The following is a 14,427-nucleotide window of genomic DNA, read 5'->3' as shown; positions in this document are numbered from 1 at the left end:
CTGCCCCGGCGTCGGCTGCGGCGGAGCTGCGGCTCAGCTCTTCGGCCCGCCGCACCCTTAAGGTGCCCTTGGCCCGTGCTCCCATTCACACGCTCGGTAAGTGAGCCCCGGCGCCGCGGATTTCGGGGGAGAGGGGTTTCTGCGAGTGGCGGCGGCGCCGATCTCCATGCGCCCGGGCAGGCCTGGGGAGCCATGCCGGGCTGGATTGAACCAGCTCCCACAGAGGCTCCTCCGCCGACTCGTAGCTTTATCGCCGTTTGTGGGATTTAAAGAGCAAAGGAGATTTTTTTTTCTGTTTTAATTTGCAAAGAGGACATTTTTTAGGGATTTTTTTTTTTTCAAGTTTCGTGTGTGTGCTGCTTAGCAGCGAGGCAGGCTCCGAAGCCTGGCACGGCGATTGGCTTGCGTGCGCCCCAAGCCGGTGGCTACGCTCCGGGGATAAGGGTGGGCGCGAAATGCCCGCTCCAGGAGGCGGGCGAGTGAGCGGGTGAGAGCTGGAGTGGAAGCCCGAATCTGAGCTGGGGGAGAGAGCTCTGGAGCCGGGCTGCAAACACCCTCGGAGCCTCTCCAACTGCCGGGGGCCCCTCCGGAACCCTCTCTGCGGTCGCGCCTCGCGCCCTCCCTCCTGCGCCGGCCGAGCCTGCTAGTTCCCCCGCGGGTCTGGCGAGGTCGCTCTCGGCGCCCGCCCGCCTCGGCTCCGAGCCCCGCCGCCATCCGGGCGGCTGCGTGTCTCCCTGCCCCGACCCCCCCCCTCCCCGGCGGCAGCAGCAGCCGCCGCCGCCGCCACCACCACCACCACCACCAGCACTACCCCCCTCCCCTCCTTCCTTCCCTCCGCCTCGGCCGCCCGGGTCCCCCCAGCTCCCGCCCCTCCTCCCAGCTGCCCCCCGCGGAGCCCGCCCGGGCAGGCTGTGGGAGGGAGCGGAGCCGGCGAGGCGGGCGGGCTGGCGCTCGCTCCCCGGGGGTCGGTGTGCGCTCTACGGGGAAGGACGCGCTCGCTGCCCCGCTTCTCCCGCCCCCCCTCCCGCTCCTCCTCCTCCCTTTTCCCTCCTCCTCCCCGCTCCGGCGGCGGAGGCTGCGGCGGCGGCGGGGGGTGTGCGAGCTGAGGCCGGGGCCGGCGGGCGGGCGGCGGGCGGGCTGCCTGCAGGCGGAGGGCGCTGTGCTTTGTGCTTTTCGCCGCGAGGAGCAGCAGGCAGCAGCCACAGCCGCAGCCGCCGCCGCCACAGCAGCAGCCGCCGCCCCAGCGCCGCCGCCGCCGCGCCCGGAGGAGGAGCCGCTGCCGCCGCGGGAGGGAGCTGCGGCTGTGCCCGGCCGAGCGGGGGAGGGCGCCGCCGCTCAGAGCCGGGGAGGGAGCCGCCGGAGCGGGAAGCCCGGAGGCCGCGCTGCGCCGGGTAACCGAGGCGGCTGAGGACGCGCGCCGGGTCGGGGCCGGGGCCAGGCGGCGGGGAGCGAGCCGTGGGTGCGGTGGACGCCTGGAGACCCGGGGCGAGTTCCAGGCAGAGAACTGGGCGAGAGAGGACCAGGGCAAATGGAGAGGACGCCGAGAGCCGGGGGAGGGGAGGGCAGGAAGCGAGGCCCAAGCCGAGCCCCGGCCGCGGGCGGAGGAGCCCGCGCTTCTGCGAGCCGGCAGGCGCAGTTCTCGCCGGCCGCCGGAGGGGGCGGCGGGGCCGGTGAGCGCTGCTCCCCCGCCTCCCGGCCGCCGTCCTCCCGCCCTCTCCTTGGCTCGGCTCCCCGGAGGCCCGGGCGGGGGCGCCGGCGGGGCTGGGCCGCAGGCTCGGGGGAGGAGGCGGCGGTTCCCGCCGTGGTCGCGCCTCTGCGCCGGGCTCCTCCGTGCGCGTCGGGGTGGCTGGGCGGTGGCGGCGCCTCTGGCCGGGGTGGGTGGCTCGGGGGCGGGGGGCAGGCCAGGCCGCTTCTCTCCGGCTGCTTGCCCGCCCAGGCGGGCGGGGACGGCGTCGGGAGCCTGAGGGGGAGGGCGTCGGGAATCCGGATCCGGTCCCCGGGGGCGGTGCGGCCGCTGCGCTCCGGGGCTGGCGGCGGCTGCGCTGCGTCCGGGTCCCCGCCGGGTTGCGGAGGCGGGGGGAACCGGCCGGGGGGAGCGGGAGGAGGAGACTGAGGCGCGTGCCCGCTTCCGCGACCGCGCGCGCCCTTTACCCGCCCTTCCTCCTCCCCCGCCCTCCAGCCTGGGGCCTCCCCGGGGCGGGGCGCACAGAAGAGGAGGAGTTTTTTTTTTTTTTTTTTTTTTGCCGGGGTGGGGGAAGGAGGGCGGAGGGCGGGCGCTCGCGGCGCGCTGGAGCGCGGAGCAGTGTCTCGCGTGGGCAGCGGAGGGCGCACGCCTATGAGTGGAGCTGTAGAGGCTGTAGGGGCTGGGGGTGGGGTTAGGAGGTAGAGGAGTGCACTCTCACCCCCACCAACTCATCAAGTCTTCTGGAGTCTTGGCTGGGTCTCTCTGAGAGTGTGGGGTTATGTCCCCCTCCCCTTTCGGGGAGGGAGTGATAGACAGTCCCCCACCTCTCAGCCCGCCTGAGAGGGGACTGGTGTCTTTTCTAAAGGGTGAGGTGGCTTTGACCCCGGCTTGCCTGGCCAGCACGACCGAGGAAGTGGCTGGACGGCTGGAGAATGAACGGAGAAGCCGACTGCCCCACAGACCTGGAAATGGCCGCCCCTAAAGGCCAAGGTAGGAGCCCCAGCCTCAGCCCTCTAACTTAAACCCTCCATTCTCACATAGGTATGCGAGGCCCACTCTCCTTCTAAAGGTTTTCTCCCATCGGGGTTCTCTGAACTGAAATGGGAGGAAGGCACTTGAGTGTCAAACACCCCTCACACTGGGTGTTTGGCTAAACCCAAATTATTTGGCTTTGAACCTACAAATTGTATTTTTCACACTCCATTCCCCTCACCCCCAGGTTAGAGAGGGAGGAGGAGGCCTGTTTAAGTCTTCCTTCTGGGGTTCCCAGTCACCCCGAGTGTGTCCTCAGCAGTGTCCTGGAATGGGAGGAGAGACAAGGAATATGGGAGCAAGGGGGAGATGAGAGGGATTGGGAAAGCTTTTCAGGGTTGTTTTTTTTTTAATTGTTATTAAGAGGGCATAGTTTTTGGTGAGGCAGGTTGGAGAGAAAGGGTGTTTTGATGGCTGGAGACCTCAAACACACTTAATTATACTCTACCCCATCCAGTGGGGATCCAGTTGTAGGGTGGCAGGGTGGGTAGGATGAATCTGAGCATCTGGCAATGCCTGTGGGGCACTGAGAGGAGAGAGGATTATGGGTTCATGTGACCCTCCTGCAAAAACCCTGACCCAGGTGACCAGATGTGAATGCAAGTCAAGAGCCCTTTTGACTCCTAGCTGTGGCTGGCTATCATCCTAGCTCACCTTCCCCAGTAGTCCCCTCCAGAGAGCCCTTAATGGAGCTGCCTTTCAGTGGCTGGAAATAGCTGGTCCAGACTCCTTTATTTTATTTTTTTTGCTTCCATGGGGAATTGAGCTGGGAAAACAACTCAGAATTCTAGGGTGGGGGGCCCTCCCTGGAGCAGAGCTCACCCTTTGCCCACCTGCTGGCTTTGCCTCTTAGCTGCCTTGTATGGCTCTATCATTCTTTTACTTGCTCCAAAGTCTCCTTTGGTCCTTTCTGAGAGAGAGGATAGGGTGGTGGAATACTCACATCTCTAATGTTAGTCTCCAGCTATGCTGGAGCAAAACATTGCCGTGGGTTCTCCTTGCGGCCCACACCCCTGCCTCAGTCTGCCCATTTAGGGTAGCCACGTAGAGCTGGGACTGAATTTAGCTTCACGTTTAGGTGTGTGGTCTCTTTGTTTCCCTTTCTTCTGCAGTAAGCTAGCTGTTCTCCAACAGGGTCCCAAATCACTGTGGTTTCCTTCCCCTCCCTGCTTCCCTACAATAAACTGTAACCCATGGCAGGCTGGCACGTTAGAAATGATAATAGCTTTGAAGTAAGCCAAACTTGAGTCCAAGTCTGGTTTTCCAGGTGTGATGTTGTCTGGACTGGAGTCCCTGCTCTAATCTATATGGCCACAGCTTTTCCTTAGGGCCAGGCCATCTGTTGTCTGTGTCTTCAGATGGAGATAACCATCTGAAGGGTCTGAGATGCTCTGGGAAGGAAGGGTTGAGTGCTTAAGGACCAGGGAACAGATGGGGGCTGGCATGAGCCAGGCATAATGGCCTTTCTTACCCTTCCCAGACCGTTGGTCCCAGGAAGACATGTTGACTTTGCTGGAATGCATGAAGAACAACATTCCATCCAACGACAGCTCCAAGTTCAAAACCACCGAGTCACATATGGACTGGGAAAAAGTAGCATTTAAAGACTTTTCTGGAGACATGTGCAAGCTGAAATGGGTGGAGATTTCTAACGAGGTAATAGATTCCCCTCCCTCCCCAACACATTCGAACACACATCTCCACCTACCCTTGCTTCAGCCTTCTTGGTGGGGGAGATGAAACAGAAGTCTATAAACAGGAAGGAGAGAGACCAGGCGAGGTCCTCGTGTGGTCGCCCTTGTGCATTTCGGGAGTTGGCACGGTTGACAGCACTGGCCAAGACTTCTCAGTTCTACTTTCTAAGCTATGTGGCCTTGAATACTTACCGTCTTAGAGCATCTGTCACCTGAGCTGTTCTGGGGATTGAATGAGGTGCTGACATGGACAACCATTTCGAGGTCAGGTGGTCGCCTTCTTGCTCTCCTACGATGTGTACCGACTGCCCGGACCTCTGCAGTAAACATGGGCCAGTGCCTGGGTATCAGCACAGCCTGAGCTGTGTCGCTCTCGACCCCAGCCCTTCTCCTTTGATATCTTCAATCTAGTGGAAAGTAGAGAAGGCCTGTTGGAAAACGAGGGTATGCTCCTGGGTGGCATTCCCCTCTTTGGTACTTCCCCTATCCTCACCTCCTTTCTTCCTCCAGGTGAGAAAGTTCCGTACATTGACAGAATTGATCCTCGATGCTCAGGAACACGTTAAAAATCCTTACAAAGGCAAAAAACTCAAGGTGAGTTTCCAAGTGGAGGAACACGAGAGTTCAGAAAAGCAAGGCTCAAAGAACAGTGTCTCACCTAGACTGTGTCCTTGTCCCTCCTTCCAGAAACATCCGGACTTCCCAAAGAAGCCCCTAACCCCTTACTTTCGCTTCTTCATGGAGAAGCGGGCCAAGTATGCTAAACTCCACCCAGAGATGAGTAACCTGGACCTGACCAAGATTCTGTCCAAGAAATACAAGGAACTGCCGGAGAAGAAGAAGGTGGGGGGCGGGGGGCTAAGGTGCAGAGGGGAGAGGTGGGGAGAAGCTGGTATGGTGTAGGTTATCTGGCTCGGGGGGTAGGGGGGCAGCAAGGGTTTAGACCGAGGGACCTGGCGTCAGGGGCGTGGGTGGGTCAGCAGAGTAGAGGAGGGCCTTGGGGAGCGCACACCCTCAGGTGTTGGCACTGCTACAGATGTAACCACGACCAAGACAGACACTGTAACACACATGTCCTCTTTCACACACATGTCCTCACTGTTAGGCTTGCACAGCCATTCACGTCTGACGTTTCCCCACATGTCTCACTTGATGCTCATAGAGGTAACTCCAGGAGACTGAGTGGTCTGGATTTTGCGGTCAGAGGAACTGGGGTGCAGGAGGGCGTCGTGTCCCAGGACCATGGTTTAGTGCCTGGGTTCCCTGCCTAGCCCTCTTCTCTAGGCAGGTAACGGGTGCGTCCCCAGGTTACATGGACTTCCTCCCCCTTACACATATTGTCCTTTGTGGCCCCGTGCTGTCCCAGATCGTCAAGCCCATTAACCTTGGGTAGAGGCTGCCCGAGCCTCCCAGGCAGGGGTGGACATGGTCAACACAGTGAGGTTGTGTGGTCCCTGGGAGAAACAGGCAGCACAGCATCGGAGGAGCCTGCAGGTAGGACAACAGTGAGAGGCGGTGGGCAGAGAGAGACGCACAGAGGAGATACTGCCTGGTGAGATGGAGCCAGGGAGAGGTGCTAGCGAGGGGCAGCAGAAGAGACAAGAAGGCACACTTGCTGGAGAGGAGACAGTGTAGGCAGCTGGCTCTCGGGAGGGCACCAGCCCTGGGAGCAGCCCTTGTCCCAGTTTGCACACCCTGGCTTCGGGCTCACATGGCCTGGTCTTGTACCCAAAAAAAGGAGCTTGTTTGACTGGGTCGATCCAGCTGTCTGCAGCTGCTGCCTGAACCAAGCCGGAGTACGAATTGCTGGAGCTATTCTTGACCCCTTTGATGGGGCTGTTGCAAGCTGACTGTATACACAATGCCCAGATGTTCCCATGGGGTGAGAGGGAGAGGCAGAGGGTCTCAGGACCAGGGCGGGACAGAGGAAACTCCGAGGTACAGTGGACAGAGTGCTGGCCTAGGGGACACACAGCCTGTTCCCCTGAACTGCCACTGCATCACTGTACATGTGCCCTTTGGTAAGTCATTTCCATCTTCTGGGCCTGGTCTTGATCTGAGGCGTGGAGGTTGAGCCTGATCTGGGTGGTGCCTTCTGGCTCTGAAAGCTGCTGTTTCTGTGAGAGGAGAGCTGAGACTGGGGCGAAGGAGGCAGGGCTCTGCTCTCGGTTTTTTTGTGGAAACCTCAGAGGGAAGCAGAACTGCCTCGCTTCTCGCACCTGATGAGAGGCAGAGGTTGGGCTCAAGTAGCATGTGTCCCTGGCCTCCTCCAGCGCTATTCTGGTTGTGAATCTGGGAAGAAGAGGGAGAAAGGAAAGAGGGACGGTGAACTGGAGCCAGGAGGGGAGGTAGACGAGGAAGGGAAAGAGACAGGCTGGAAAAGAAGTCCAAGAGGGAGGGGTGCAGGGAGGCAGGAACGATGCAGGGATAGAGATGGGATGGTGGGAAGGGGGGACCAGGGTGAGAGAAGGAAGGGGCTGGGGGAGGGACGGCGCAGGGAGCCAAGAACCTGGAAGAAGGGATTGGAGGCAGGGAAAGTGGTCATGACTGAGAGTTGTGGCGGGGATGGTGTCAGGATCGCCAAGGACACCCAGGGACCCAAAGATAGAGGATTGGAGGTGGGGGGAAATCCAGCTTCAGAAGACGAGAATTCACTCTGGGCTGCAGTCAGTTAAGTCTCTCTCCTCAGTGCCTTAGAAGTGGGACTCAGCCTGCCCCCAGCCCTGTGGGCCACCTGAGAGGGCACACTAGTATTAGCTGCCACAGACAGAGGAGGAGCGAGCGACAGCAAGGCCTGTGCCCTCCCTGACTCCCTCCCTGGGGGTTTCCTTGGTGGTGGGGAAAGGCAGAGGGGGACTATCTCGGGGAATCCCAGTGCTGCCCCTGCTTAGTGAATGACTGGGTGATGCCATGTGGCCACCCCACCTCCACCCCCATCCTGGGACTCTCCCTTTCTTAAAGGGAGGGGATGGGATGTGTTCTGGGAGACCCCTGTAGTTCCTAGTGTCAGCTACAGAGTCCCCCCCCCACCCCCAACCCACCAGAAGGCAGGCCACCATCTTCCCTTCCCCCACCCCCCTACTCATGACATTCTCCATACACATCACTGACAAGGAGGCAAAATAGGTAGCAAGGAGGACTTGGTGGGGTTTGTGGCTCAGCTCTTGGGTCATGGATGACCCCATCGCCTCCTCCCCCCAGATGAAATATATTCAGGACTTCCAGAGGGAGAAACAGGAGTTTGAGCGAAACCTCGCCCGATTCAGGTAAGGCAGTGGAGCCCAGAGGAGGCCACAGGGTGCTGGGTGTGGCAGGAGAGGGGATTAGAGCCTGGCGCTCAACACCCATGAGGCATGGAAGATGGATGGGTCACTTGTTGACCGTAGTGGTTCACACTCAGGGGCAGAGACTGGCAGCTAACCACTGGTCCACTAGGCTCCGCTAGGAGCCTTAGCGAGTGGGGCAGCTAGCCAGGGTCTGCCCTGGCAGGACCCCCATCCCCAACCACTGACTGTCGCTCCCCGCGCCCTGGCTAGGGAGGATCACCCAGACCTAATCCAGAATGCCAAGAAGTCGGACATCCCCGAGAAGCCCAAAACCCCCCAGCAGCTGTGGTACACCCACGAGAAGAAGGTGTATCTCAAAGTGCGGCCAGATGTGAGTGTCCGGCCAAGGGGTGGCGGGGAGGGCGCACGATGGTGGCAAGGGGGGAGCCGCGGCAGGTCGGCCGGGCATGGTGCAGGGGAGCAGGAGAGGAGGCCCCTCCCCAGGGGTGGGCTGCATGGACAGGGCCTGGGCCAGCTGGCGTGTGCGTGCGTGCGTGTGCGTGTGTGAGCCTGTCCCCTCGCACCCAGGCGGGACCCTCCGCCTCTCTGCCTTCCCCTCCTGGCCCGTGGGGGACACTCTTGTGACCTCCTGTGGCCTGAGGGGGCGGGGGCCTCTGTGTCCCCCTCCCCTTCCCCTCCCCCCTCCCCCTGGCTGCCTGTGTGTGTCTGACGGCTTTTGGTTTGCAGGCCACTACGAAGGAGGTGAAGGACTCCCTGGGGAAGCAGTGGTCTCAGCTCTCGGACAAAAAGAGGCTGAAATGGATTCATAAGGCCCTGGAGCAGCGGAAGGAGTACGAGGTTAGGCTTCCGCTGCGCTCCTCCCCGTCCGGCTCTTCACGAGCCTCTGCCCTCTGACTCTGCGGCCTCCGCGTTCTGCGGGAGGCAGTCACTGCCCATCCCGTCACTGAGGGAGGGGCCTTCTGGGCCCCTCACCTCTGCCCCTACCTTCCCTGCCCCCCCTCCCCCCCCCACATGAGATCTCAGGCTAGGGCAGGGCAGGGCACCACGTCTCTTGTGACACAGCAGATGCACGGCCACCCCCCAGCTTGGCTCCCTGCCTCCCTTCCCCAGCGGCTCTCCCCCACCCCCCTGGCCCCAGCTAACCCCACGCCCCGTTGCCCTCCATCCCCTCAACCTCACTCTGCAGGAGATTATGCGTGACTACATCCAGAAGCACCCCGAGCTCAACATCAGTGAGGAGGGCATCACCAAGTCCACCCTCACCAAGGCTGAACGCCAGCTCAAGGACAAGTTTGATGGGCGACCCACCAAGCCACCTCCGTGAGCGCTGCCCTGCCCTGGGGTTGGGGGGTGAGGGGTGAGCCGGCAGGCAGCTAGGGAGCCGGGCTGATGAAGGACCTCCGCCCAGGCTCTGGAAGTAAGGGGGCCGCTGCCCAGGGCCTCCCTGGTCACTCACAGGCATGCTCTTCCCTTACTGCCGGTTGTGACAGGAACAGCTACTCACTGTACTGCGCAGAGCTGATGGCCAACATGAAGGATGTGCCCAGCACGGAGCGCATGGTGCTATGCAGCCAGCAGTGGAAGCTGCTTTCCCAGAAGGAGAAAGACGCCTACCACAAGAAGTGCGACCAGGTGCGCCAGGGCAAGGGCCAGCCCTGGAGTGGCGGGACACCCGGAGAACCTTGGGGTTTTGAAGCATGAAGTCTGATCCTGGGCCCTTGCTTTACACGCGGTGTTGTGCTTGGTTTAGTGTCTGTGCTGATCAAGGCAGGGTCCTGGGCCTCCTGCCTACCAGATGTGGCGGGAGACTGGGCCCTGGCCGGGCTCTGGACGGTTTTCTGAGAGGCGACTGTTGGTCCCTGGAGCATAGGAGGTCTCCAGTGAGGCTGCCCCCTGACTGACCTTGACTCCCCTTCCTTTCCCAGAAAAAGAAGGATTATGAGGTGGACCTGCTCCGTTTTCTAGAGGTGAGTGTTCCTTCGGGGAGGGCAGTGGGCAGAGAGAGGCCAGGGAGTGGTTGGTGAGCAAGGGCCCTAGGACAACACAGACACAGCCTAGGGACTACGTATTCAACCCCATGCTGCCCCCTTTTTCCCTGACCAGAGCCTGCCTGAAGAGGAGCAGCAGCGGGTCCTGGGGGAAGAGAAGATGTTGAACATCAACAAGAAGCAAGCCACCAGCCCAGCCTCCAAGAAGCCCTCCCAGGATGCGGGCAAGGTGGGCAGGGGGCATGACCAAGCAGCAGGTGGGGTGGAGGGGAAGAGGCGGGGCTCCCTGTGAGCACCCCGTGGACGCCGACCCTCTTTGCACATCTACAAGGGCGGCTCGGAGAAGCCCAAGAGGCCCGTGTCAGCCATGTTCATCTTCTCGGAAGAGAAGCGGCGGCAGCTGCAGGAGGAGCGGCCCGAGCTCTCAGAGAGCGAGCTGACCCGCCTCCTGGCCCGCATGTGGAATGACCTGTCGGAGAAGAAAAAGGTCAGGCTTGCCAGACCAGAAGGGGCTGCCAGGCAGAGTCTGGGCCGCTTCTCCCCCGGGGGCTAGCTGCACTTCCTCACCCTGCCCCGGGTGTGTGTGTGAGGTGTGAGCCACACAGCGGCCTGAGTGCAGATGGTGGGGCTGGGAACCTAGTGAGCCGGAAGGCGGGAAGCTGTCAGCTGTGGGCTGTAGGCTCCCTGGGGAGCCGGCCGCTGGGCGGCTTGAGCCCCTGGCTGGAGACGTCTGCACCAGCCCACGCCTCCGCTTGCCCCTCCCCACCCGTTGGTGGAGGGGAGAACCTTCCATTGCAGGATGGGCCGTGCGCGCCCCCTGGGGGTGGCCGGAAGGCTGACACCTCTACTGTCCCTCCGCAGGCCAAGTACAAGGCCCGGGAGGCGGCGCTGAAGGCCCAGTCAGAGAGGAAGCCAGGCAAGTTGCCGGAGTCGCCCAAGAGAGCAGAGGAGATCTGGCAACAGAGTGTCATTGGCGACTACCTGGCCCGCTTCAAGGTAGCAGGCAATGGGAAAGGGGTCTTTTTCCTTTTCTTTCTTTCTGCATAAGTAGTTGCTTTATCATTAATCTCTTCGGAAAGGGGTTGTTCTGCTACTGCCCACACAGTGGGCAGCCCCAGGTGACCCCTCCCACTTCTGACACCCTTCTCTGTCCCCAGAATGACCGGGAGAAGGCCTTGAAAGCCATGGAGATGACTTGGAACAACATGGAAAAGAAGGAGAAACTGATGTGGATTAAGAAGGCAGCCGAAGACCAAAAGCGATACGAGGTGGGAAGGGGGCTTCTGGTTAGTTCAGTGGGACAGGATGGAGCTAGGGCCACCTCCTCCCACTTAAAACTCAGGAACATCCTCTCGGGTGGGTGGCTTTCCTTACTGCGTGGGACTTGGAGCCAGAAGTCCGGCTTGGGTTGTGTGACCCTGAATAAGTCTTTTAACTTCCTTCTCTGAGCCTCAGTCATGCATCAGTAAAATGAGAGTGAGGATACCAATCATGTGAGTGCAGTTATGAAACCACTTTCAGACGGCAGGACCTACATGACGGAGGCGTGAGTGGTTAGGAAATTGCTCCCTAGCTGTGCCTTAGTTTCTCCTCCTTCCTGGCACTTAAAAGGAGAGTCAGCTAGGGACTGCAGGTATGGGGCAGGAGAGAGGATAGTGACCTTTCTGGGTGTCCTCACAGAGAGAGCTCAGTGAGAGGCGGGCACCCCCGGCTGCTGCAAACTCCTCCAAGAAGATGAAGTTCCAGGGAGAACCCAAGAAACCTCCCATGTGAGTCTGGGGGCTAGAGTCCCTCCTCGGGGTGGGGAGGGTCAGGGTGGAGGGGCTGCTTGGTTGGTGTCCTGACCCTCCCTGTGACACCCACACCTCCCAGGAATGGTTATCAGAAGTTCTCCCAGGAGCTGCTGTCCAATGGGCAACTGAACCACCTGCCGCTGAAGGAGCGCATGGTGGAGATTGGCAGCCGCTGGCACCGCATCTCCCAGAGCCAGAAGGAGCACTACAAGAAGCAGGCCGAGGAGCAGCAGAAACAGTACAAAGTGAACCTGGACCTCTGGGTCAAGGTGAGAGGGCAGGGGACCCTAGGAAGCATCCTGCTGCCTGGTCTGCGTTCATGATTTCATTCAGCGTCCCAGCAGTCCTTCAGGGTAATGGTTACTATCAGAGATAAGGAAACTGAGGCTCAGAGATGTGAAGTAACTTACCCCAGGTCACACAGCCAGGGAGTAGGAAGATCCAAGTCAGACTGACTTTTCCTCCCTCCAGCCGGGACCAGGGGATGTCTCCAAGACTCTGGCTCAGCCTCTAGCCTCTGAGCTCCCCTTCTGTGCCCTTGCTTGAGCAGTCGGATCTGTAAAGTGGGGAGAGTCACCAATGTCCTCCCCAGCCACCCAGGTGGGTTGGCCAAGGACCCAGGGAGAATAGCAGGGGTTAAGGGTTCCAACATTTGGTGAGCCCCAGATTGCCTTGGCAGTGGCTCTGGGGTTGGCTTCTGGGGCAGTCTTCTGGGGGTGCTTCTCTGAGTTGAGGAAGGCCCTGACTCTGGAGCCTCCATTTGGGCAGAGCACAGGACAGACATGAAAGCAGTCTTAGGATGGGGTAGCTTAGAAAAGGCTTTGGAGCATCTTACGCAGAAATACTGAGCTGTGTTCTCAGGTCCTTAGGGTTCTCTGCAGAGACCCAAGGAGACTGGGATGGGCGCAGGTGGCATGATGGTCAGAGCTGAGCCCACTGCCTGGCGCTTGACCAGTGTGCTCAGTCAGCAGTAGTTTGAGTCATGTTCCCGCCCTCACCTCCTCCTCTGTCTCCCCCAGAGTCTGTCTCCCCAGGAACGTGCAGCGTATAAAGAGTACATCTCTAATGTGAGTCTGGGAGCAGGGTGCTGTTGGGATAAGGAGGGAACTTGTGGTGGGGGTGGGGGCTAGGGGGTTGCTCCCTGGTGGCTCAGACGGTGAAGAATCCGCCTGCAGTTCGGGAGATCTGGGTTTGATCCCTGGATTGGGAAGATCCCCTGGAGAAGGCAGTGGCTACCCACTCCATTATTCTGGGCTGGAGAATACCATGGACAGAGGAGCCCAAGTCCCTGGGGTCACAAAGAGTTGGACACGACTTTCACTTTCTGGGGGGAGCAGTACAGAACTCCTGGCTACTCCCTTTGCCCATGTCCCCATCCCCTCCTACAGAAACGTAAGAACATGACCAAGCTGCGAGGCCCAAACCCCAAGTCCAGTCGGACTGCCCTGCAATCTAAGTCGGTAAGGAGCCCCTCCCAGAAGGGGGGGCTGGGTGGGGGGATTTGAGGTGCCTTGAGTGGCATGGCAGGGACCACTGATGTGCTTCCATCCCTCCCAGGAGTCTGAGGATGATGATGAAGAGGATGAGGATGAAGACGAGGAGGATGAGGAGGAGGAAGACGATGAGAACGGGGACTCCTCTGAGGATGGCGGGGACTCCTCCGAGTCCAGCAGCGAGGATGAGAGCGAGGATGGGGATGAGGTGGGGTGGATGGGGCATGGTTGGCGGGGTGGAGGGGCTGCCAGGACGGCCCCCTGGTGACCATACTTTCCTTGTCGCCCAGAACGAGGAGGACGATGAGGATGAGGACGACGACGAGGACGATGACGAGGATGAGGACAACGAGTCCGAGGGCAGCAGCTCCAGCTCCTCCTCCTCGGGGGACTCCTCGGACTCTGACTCCAACTGAGGCTCAGCCCCACCCGGGGCTCCCTTCTCCGGCTGAACACCTTTGTTTCTCCCCCATGTTCTGTCCCCTGCCCCTTGGCCTCCCCCACTTTCTTTCTTTTTTTTCTTTTTTTTAAACAAAACAAAACACGGTGGGGGGTAGGCGCTGGAGGCGCCCAGGCCAGAACTCTGCGGCCTCAGAGACATCAGCCCTGGGGGGCCCTCCAGGGAGCGTACCCATCAGACTGAGCCACCACCGGACTGGTCCAGCCCACCCCCTCTTCTGCACTTGCGGTTTCCGGCATGGACAATGGACCCGGGAGTGGGTCAGGGTTCCCAAAGAGTTCAGTGAGGCCCCCTACACCTGCAGCCCAACCCAAGGGAGGGTGGAAGCTTGAGGAAGACCCCTTTCTTTCCAGAGGGGCTTGCAGCCTGGATCCCTGCATTGGAACTGGAGGCAGGGAACATGGGAGAAGAGGGCCGGCGCCTATGAAGAAATAGGCCTTGCCCCATGGCCCTCTTCTTCCCTGCCCCCTGCGGGAAGGAGCTGCCTGGACCCACTCACGGGGGCGGGGGGGAGGGGGCAGAAGTGTTTTTTATATATGTGTATATATTTTTTTTTTAAGCTCTGAGCTGTCAACGAGACGTTTCCTACCGATCTCGGCTGCCGTCTCTGTTGTCATTTCTGGGAGAGGGAGGGTTTAGAGGGTAGGTTTGGGGCTTTTTTAAAATGGTCCTGATGTGTATGGAAAAGTGTGTGTGTGTGTGTGTGCGCGCGTGTGTGCGTGTGTGTATGCCTGTGGCCTGTATATAGCATGGGTGCACCTGTGGATGTGTGCAAAGGCACGTGTATTTGTGTGTGTAAGAGAAGGTAAAAGGGTTGTGAGGGCTATGGAGACACTGACCCTGGTGGGGATAGGTTGGGGTGGCCCTTTTCTCCATATCTTCCGCTTTGCCTGATCTCTGATTCAGTTCGGGTGTACTGAAGCCACTCTGGTGCTTCCTCTGCTGGTCTCCCTCAGCCAGGGCCATTGGCGCTAGGGCAAGTCTCCAGTATCCATC

The 14,427-nt window shown here is 60.2% G+C and overlaps 1 protein-coding gene across 3 annotated transcripts; it reads left to right on the top strand.

Moving 5' to 3' along the window:
• UBTF (upstream binding transcription factor) lies at window positions 1-13,924 on the top strand. Of its 3 annotated transcripts, none has more exons than XM_068976212.1 (21): window positions 1-96; window positions 2,550-2,674; window positions 4,197-4,372; window positions 4,921-5,004; window positions 5,098-5,253; window positions 7,612-7,676; window positions 7,947-8,067; window positions 8,424-8,534; window positions 8,884-9,017; window positions 9,188-9,329; window positions 9,623-9,664; window positions 9,801-9,914; window positions 10,017-10,172; window positions 10,547-10,681; window positions 10,843-10,953; window positions 11,366-11,454; window positions 11,558-11,747; window positions 12,498-12,545; window positions 12,867-12,938; window positions 13,036-13,179; window positions 13,262-13,924. In XM_068976212.1, the coding sequence occupies exons 2-21, from the start codon at window positions 2,617-2,619 to the stop codon at window positions 13,385-13,387; spliced, it is 2,274 nt and encodes a 757-aa protein (XP_068832313.1). In that variant the 5' UTR covers window positions 1-96; window positions 2,550-2,616; the 3' UTR covers window positions 13,388-13,924. The 3 variants fall into 3 exon arrangements, with proteins under 3 accessions (XP_068832313.1, XP_068832312.1, XP_068832314.1); XM_068976211.1 differs by lacking the exon at window positions 1-96 and adding an exon at window positions 1,361-1,391; XM_068976213.1 differs by lacking the exons at window positions 1-96; window positions 8,424-8,534 and adding an exon at window positions 1,361-1,391.
• The last annotated feature ends 503 nt before the right edge of the window (window positions 13,925-14,427 follow it).

The sequence above is a fragment of the Capricornis sumatraensis genome, chromosome 8 (genome assembly GCF_032405125.1).
Source record: "Capricornis sumatraensis isolate serow.1 chromosome 8, serow.2, whole genome shotgun sequence".
NCBI classification, from domain to species: domain Eukaryota; kingdom Metazoa; phylum Chordata; class Mammalia; order Artiodactyla; family Bovidae; genus Capricornis; species Capricornis sumatraensis.
The sequence above is the reverse complement of the archived record's forward strand: the minus strand, read 5'-3'. Positions and strand labels throughout refer to the sequence as shown.

Coding starts and splice junctions, on each gene's coding strand:
- UBTF (XM_068976212.1), top strand. CDS start 2,617: ATGAACGGAGAAGCCGACTGCCCCACAGACCTGGAAATGGCCGCCCCT. Junction 8,535..8,883: donor AGCAGCGGAAGGAGTACGAG/GTTAGGCTTCCG, acceptor CTCACTCTGCAG/GAGATTATGCGTGACTACAT. Junction 10,173..10,546: donor ACCTGTCGGAGAAGAAAAAG/GTCAGGCTTGCC, acceptor GTCCCTCCGCAG/GCCAAGTACAAGGCCCGGGA.